Source organism: Panicum virgatum, chromosome 9K, assembly GCF_016808335.1.
Source record: "Panicum virgatum strain AP13 chromosome 9K, P.virgatum_v5, whole genome shotgun sequence".
In the NCBI taxonomy this organism is placed as follows: domain Eukaryota; kingdom Viridiplantae; phylum Streptophyta; class Magnoliopsida; order Poales; family Poaceae; genus Panicum; species Panicum virgatum.
The window spans coordinates 62,178,438-62,185,101 of NC_053144.1; the positions used below are offsets into that span (position 1 = coordinate 62,178,438).

Sequence of the window (6,664 nt, forward strand, 5' to 3'; positions counted from 1 at the left end):
AGCGCCACCGCCGGCCGCGCCAGCGCCCGGCGGCCGGCGGTGGCGCGAACGTCGCCGGCGGGCCGGCTGTCCAAACAGGTCACGCGGCGCCTTTCACGGGTCAAGCACAGCGTGAATGCTTCCCCGCCGCCCGCGGCCCGGCGGCCGCCGTCCACCGGCGGCCCGCCCCGTTCTGACCACCGAGGTCAGGCGGCGAGCTCGGATCCAATCAGGGCGCCGCGGCCATTAATGCACGGGTCAATCAGGAGAGCGCGGCGAGCAGCGGTATCAATGCGTCAATTTTTTCCTTTTCTTTTGGCGAACGCACGGCACACGTGTTCGACTGGTCAGTCACCGCTCGCCGGGGCTCGGGAGGTCGTGTGACGCCGGTCGCGCCACGTCGCCGGCGCACGCATGCGTAGCGCGTAGCCGGGGGGGGGGGGGGGGGGGGGGTGGCGGACACGCGGCTCCGTCGTCGCCCAGAGGAGGACTCGGGACGAGCGATCAGTAATGCCGCTGGCAACGGACAACCAACTTGCTCTCGACGTGCCGGCAAGTGCTGCTCCGATGGCGACGGCGAGCGCTCCGGGCGAGCGTGTCCCAGATCTGATCTGAGAGCTGAGGCAGGATCTGGTAGGCGAAGAAAGACGACGGCTTTGCCTGCTTCCTGTCAGGCTTCGACGCAAGTGGTTCGGCTCGTAACTGCGCATCGGCAGTGGCGTGTCGCGCTGGCGAGTCGATCGTGTGGCGGGCGCCAAGGAGGCGGCGGCACAGCACGATTTCTATTGTTCGTTCACCGCGCTTTCCACAGCTTCCGTTCCTACGATGATGTCCGTGACGTGAAAAGGTGGGTGAGAGCGGACGAGCCGATAGGACCACGTCCTTTGCTCTTTTTCTTGCCTGTCACAGTTTCGTCAGCAGTGCAGCACACCAGGTCGCCAGGAACAGACTAGACAACACGCCGAGGTCGATTTTTTCTCCCCCCAGTAAATTTCAGCCAGACAACCAAACGAGCGTGAGAAAAAAGAGAAGACACCAGGCAACAGTGACTGCCAAGGCCACCATCGTATCGATAGCATCGAAGCAGCAGGGAGCGGAAAAATTTGGATGCACGGGAACAGCTGCACAAGTCAAGAGCAGCCAAATGCGGCGGCAGTTTGTTGCGGATCAGAGGAGGACGGTTGGCCGACAAGCATCTCCCAGGCACGATCCTGAAGACAACCCCGGAAGCGGGACTTCCGCTGCCAAGTTCATTACATCTCAGAACGGTCAACTGAAACATCGGATACAATCCGTGTTTCTCTGCGTGACGAAATCAGATCGAGGTGCCCAGCACTCTAAAACCAATAGAGTTTTCTGCACATACAACAAGCATGAGTTCTTCAATATCTGCAACTACCTCGGCTGCTTACGTGTCATACTCATACATGCAAACAAGCCTAGCTAGCCAGGCACCTCCAAATGCAACGCGAACAGAACTGCAAACATTCTTCAGCGCAATTTCATTTCTTTTTTTTTCCTGCGCCTATGAGCTCCCACCAACTCAAGCATCAATCCTCAACGCGCCCAGGTCGAGAGGAACCATTTATTCTGTTCAGGTACGTGTGGATTTGTTTCATTCCGGTTCAGCTGTGGGGTAATAGCAATAGCAATCATCCTAGTTGGCAATGAACTGGGAGCATTCTCTCTCATTAGTAACTCTTATATTTTTTTTTTATTCTAGAGCCTGCCAATGCAGGGTGTATGTGTGTGTCTGTCCACAGAGAAGGAAAGCAAAATATCAACCAGCTGTCTGTACTCTGCTCCATCGGCTATCATCGTTGTCGATCCGGTGAATATAGTTGTACCGATTTTCTCTTATATAAGTCACCCCAGACCATATTCCTCGAACCAGAAGGATGCTTGCAAACACCATGCTTCCAAATGTGCAGACCACCTGTGCACACAAAACATGAACCGGTTTTACTGAAAGGAACAAAACAAATTCACAACATGCATCGACGCAATAGAGTGCAAAGCCATTTATATCATGTCATGTGTTCCTCAAAGTACAATATTCTAGTGATGCACGCACCAACTTAAAAGTTTGTAGATATTCTCTAAGCGGACAATCAAATTTATTAACTTGCCATCTTGCCGACAATCAAACTTATTTCGAGAGGTACAAGAAACAAACTGAACATGACATTTGTTTAATATTCAAAGCATGTCATTGAGAATTATATTAAAGCATTGAGAGGAATATGACAAGAACATTGTATGGGCTCCCCGTTTAAAACTTTAAATGCAGTCAGAGGGAATTTCCAAAAAAACTGACCAACATGAGCCTAATTAATGTCTTACACACAAATCTGGCCACATGCTGATGAATGCAGTTGCTGGACATTTGCCTGACCTGATATCAGGCAGTTGTGACCCTATCCTAATTGAGTAATTGGTGAGTTTATTGCACGGATCAACCACTACTTGATATCAGTTGGAGAAGACCAAGTAAATTACACAGTGAGTTTATTGTGAACAAATTCTTTTGGGTAGTACTTGTAACCAGAAATATAACACGAATGACATGCAGTCACCTTCAATATGGACTGAACCAACAAACTACTTAAATTCACACTATAATTCTTGCCAATTTCTTTATCAGCCAGTACCACCACAAGTTACTCCTAGTGTAAATTCAATAAATCAGCTCATGCTCATTTCACCTGCTGCGACGATTTACAAGAACTGACAAAAATATTCCTGGCGTAGCTCGAATGTGGTTCAACTGGCTCCAGCCCAACAAACCAAGGTAGTCTGTGCTGAGGCAGTACTTAACAAGCCCAAAATAAACTGGAGCTCGATGGAAACTTAATTTTGTTAGTTCTTGACGGTGATATGTCTTACAGCCTCACAGTACCAGGCTTAGGCAGCAAAAATTTTGGTTAGAATCAAATGGGATCTTTCCTGGCCCAGCACCAAAATCTCCAGGTTATAAGCCCAATTGACAGGATTCAGTGCGGAAGGACTACTTAGACAACAAGAGGGGGTGAGGGGCTTGAATTCACAAGGTCAAATACTCAAATTGCAGATGGGCTTCAATTTGACATAGGCCCAAAACTTGTTGACTGAACATTTGATTGTAGAAGGGTTGCTACTTGATAGTGCATTTGGCTGTTTTGATTATCAAGTGATAGTGGCTACTAGGGCGATAAAGGATAAGCACTGATAAAAAGGCTCCCACAGGGCCTGTAGTCTGCACTCGTGCATTCAGTTTTTAGCAGAAGACCCAACTAAAATAGACAGCAGATAAAGGGCGTACCCAGTGCAAAAGCTCCCACACAAGGTGGGTCTGGGAAAGGGAATTCCTACACAGTCTTACCCTTGCAAAATTCCTTTAAAATGCTGCAAAGAGGTTGTTTCGAACCCAGGACCTCCAGGCCACAAGTGGGGAGTCTCTACCACTGCGCTAGGTCCACCCTTCTAAATTAGACAGCAGATGAAACTTGAAAATTGTTATTGTCCGAATGCATGTGCCAGGAGTAACACTAGCTAGAAAGTAAGAGGAGTTCAAAGTTAAAAAAATACTAGATGCAGAGTGACAGGGGTGGCATATCATTTATCAAACAGTATAAACATGCAACATATTGAAATAAGAAAACCCCCATTCAGATACTATTATCAATGGGAACATATCATGTGCAAACCAACCTCTCCGTGCAAACCGTACAAACTTCAATCTGGGCCATCGGATCCACATCCAAGGGGGTGCGCAGGGGGAGTGGGAGGGGAGATTTGCAAAAGTGTGATTAGGGAGGGCGGTTAAGTGTAAAATTACCCAATCCCCCATGCCCCTTGGATGTTGATCCGGTGTCCCAGATTGAAGTTTGCACGGTTTGCACGAAGGAGTTGGTTTGCACCTGATATGTTCCCATTATCAAAATTTAGTGAGTTTGTTCAATACTTCAATCGCATACATGGTAATCCAAAACTCACATCTGGCAACAGGTGTGTTCACCATATTTTAGCACTCAGATAATTAAAGTTTACAATTTCCAACATATACACATCCTGCCTGTGGCTAACTGGAATCCAGCCAGTTGCCCTGAGTCTATGTAGTCATCATAGTATGTTCATCTAGAGGATGGCTGATACACATACACCATCATATTGTGAAGGTCTCAGCCAGGCATGAAAAGGAGGAGATGTAGCATCGACCGAGCTCAACCTTACTGGCTGCTGTAAAAGACAACCCTCAGGCTGCTCTGGTGGACTGGTACCTTACCTACAAGCAGCAGCTGACTTCGTGTGATGCATGCTTCTACAGTTCTACTCTGGCTGGTTCTACTTAATTATCTTGTGCCCTATGAATTATCTGTACTATAGCTTGAGCTATCACAAATCCTTGCAGTAAGCCTAACGTGCTTCATTAACTCTTCCTATTTGAACTTATTTTCTCTTTTGCTGAAGAAACATTTCCGAATCCTCTAAACCTATTCTTTGAGTACATAAAAAGATGAGTGATGAAGAACTAAGGTAATCCCCTGGTTTAAGGGAAATGCGTATCCAACTAATTGAGCATTATGTATTTATGTATAAAAATCTAACCATGTGACAGCACAAGTAACAATCCTAGCTATTCACAGTTTTAAGAATCAAAGTAACCAACAGCGTATTTTAAACAAATCCTCCAAACAGCATGCAATGGATGTCTCTTCAACATGAACTAGGTACTTGCTCTACTTCCCTGAATCTAGATGCCATTCTGAGGAACAAACTAAACTGCAATCCAGCGCAAGTAACATCAGACAAGCACTGATCAAGTGATGTCTCACAATTGGTGCGAAGCAGGCAGTGAAACAGCTCAGCATACAAATTGAGTCGCTCACCTCGAGAAGACCCTTCAGGATCCATAAGAACGTCAGGACCAGCACGCCATTGACCGAGAACTTGACCTGCATGTTACGCACGGCAACACCAGATCAGGGCCCAATACCAAGAGATCCCAGCACCATTCCTCCGCGTCGCCAATTTCAGTTGGAAATCTAAATCGAGTAGAGAGAAACGGAGGGCGGAACGGACCAGTTCGGCGGGGACGGAAGGCGGCAGCACGGACCTGGCGGCGCGGCGCGCGCGGCGAGAGGCCTTCCTGAACACGGAGTGCAGGAACCGGGCCAGTAGGTCCAGGCTGCGGTCCTCCTCCTCGTCGTCGTCCGCGTCCGTGTCGTCTTCGTCCTCTTCCCCGCCTTTCCGGTAGGAAGCGGTGGCGCCCGAGAGATCGCCGACCCAGGGGCGGGCGTCCGGGACGACGACGACGGCATCGGGGTGCCGTCGCCGAGCGGCGCGGAGGAGGCGAGTAGCAGGGGAGAGGCGCAGGTGGCGGGGGGATGCGGACGGGGAGGGGTGGAAACGGTGGCGGGAGGCAGGGGCGCGGAGGAGAGGGGGGAGGAGGGAGGTCGAGGTCGCCATGGCAGCGGGGGAGGCAGCAGCGAGCTGGTTGGTGGCTTCGTCCCGAGTTCGTGACCGTCCACCCTTTTCTTATCGGTTATGTTTGGATTTTAGTGTAAGAGGTATGTTTCTGTAACATTGTCCAGAAACCGTTGCAAAAGAGGAACAGCGTCCAAATTTTGACTTTAAAAAATATCTTAACATGTTTTGATTCATGAGCAATGCAGTTTGTACGTGGAAAGATTTTGTAGACATTGTCACATTGTTAGATCCGTAAAATCAAATAGGAAAATTAAAGTTCAATCCGCAAAATTCTTTCAGCAGCAAACCACATATCCCTTTCAGCAAAAAGACACATATAGTCACTAGGTGAATTGTAGGTGTAATAACCTAGTTTCTCGAATGTGTTTATAACGTTAGGATTTACTAGTGTTTATTGAGGGTATGCGTGCATGCGTTGTTTTGTACAAGAAAATTCACATGGATCTTTATTTATCATTTCACAACTTTTCTACCATAAGAAGCAAGGGAATGTATCTGGTGGAAACCACAGCTTTCGTGAAAAATCGTGCAAACCATGGCAAAAATCATCTAAATTCACAAAAAAATCACACATGTAGATGATATGATGATACACAATCTTGCAAAATATCATATCCAAACGAATTTTAATAACACATGTGAGATATAAAAATAACAAATTTCAATTTAAATTAAAATTTGTTAAACGTAGTTGAATTTGGATAGGATATTTTGCAAGATTGTGTATCATCATATCATCTACATGTGTGATTTTTTCATGAATTTAGATGACTTTTTTGTCAGGGTTTACACGGATTTTCACGAAGATTTAGTTTAGCAAACATATATGATCCACCTGTTCCAATTATAATTGGTTTTGATTTTTATACATACATATTTTTTCATATGTGTCTAGACATACGTTGTATTAGATGCATAATAAAACGATGTATTTAGAAAAGTTAAAATGAATTGTAATTTGGGGAAGGGAGGAAGTAGAACTGCAGAAAGTGCAATACTGATGTTAATGGAACTACTCCATCCGCCCCAACAAAGATGCAACTCATTGTAATTTGAGTGTTTGACCAAATTTATTATACAAAATAGCATTAACATTTATATTATAAAATAAATATCATTTGATTAATCATGTAATATACTTTCATACTAAATCTATTTGGAGATATAAATGTTAGTGACTTTTAAAAAAAAATTGATCAAATTGTTTGACTCCTCG

The 6,664-nt window shown here is 46.2% G+C and overlaps 1 protein-coding gene across 2 annotated transcripts; it reads right to left on the reverse strand.

Moving 5' to 3' along the window:
• Positions 1–1,191: 1,191 nt before the first annotated feature.
• LOC120646776 lies at positions 1,192–5,487 on the reverse strand. Of its 2 annotated transcripts, XM_039923236.1 has the most exons (4): positions 5,041–5,487; positions 4,848–4,913; positions 3,341–3,441; positions 1,192–1,915 (listed from the first exon to the last, which is right to left on the reverse strand). In XM_039923236.1, exons 1-4 carry the CDS (start codon positions 5,425–5,427, stop codon positions 1,846–1,848), a joined length of 624 nt encoding a protein of 207 aa, XP_039779170.1. In that variant the 5' UTR covers positions 5,428–5,487; the 3' UTR covers positions 1,192–1,845. The 2 variants fall into 2 exon arrangements, with proteins under 2 accessions (XP_039779170.1, XP_039779171.1); XM_039923237.1 differs by lacking the exon at positions 3,341–3,441 and having other exon boundaries at positions 5,041–5,481.
• Positions 5,488–6,664: the final 1,177 nt, after the last annotated feature.

Excerpts from the sequence above, each read along its gene's own strand:
- LOC120646776 (XM_039923236.1), bottom strand. The coding sequence starts at position 5,427 with ATGGCGACCTCGACCTCCCTCCTCCCCCCTCTCCTCCGCGCCCCTGCC. Across the intron at positions 4,914-5,040 it reads CTTCCGTCCCCGCCGAACTG|GTCAAGTTCTCGGTCAATGG; the intron begins GTCCGTTCCGCC and ends CGTAACATGCAG. Across the intron at positions 1,916-3,340 it reads TTTAAAGGAATTTTGCAAGG|GTGGTCTGCACATTTGGAAG; the intron begins GTAAGACTGTGT and ends TTGTGTGCACAG.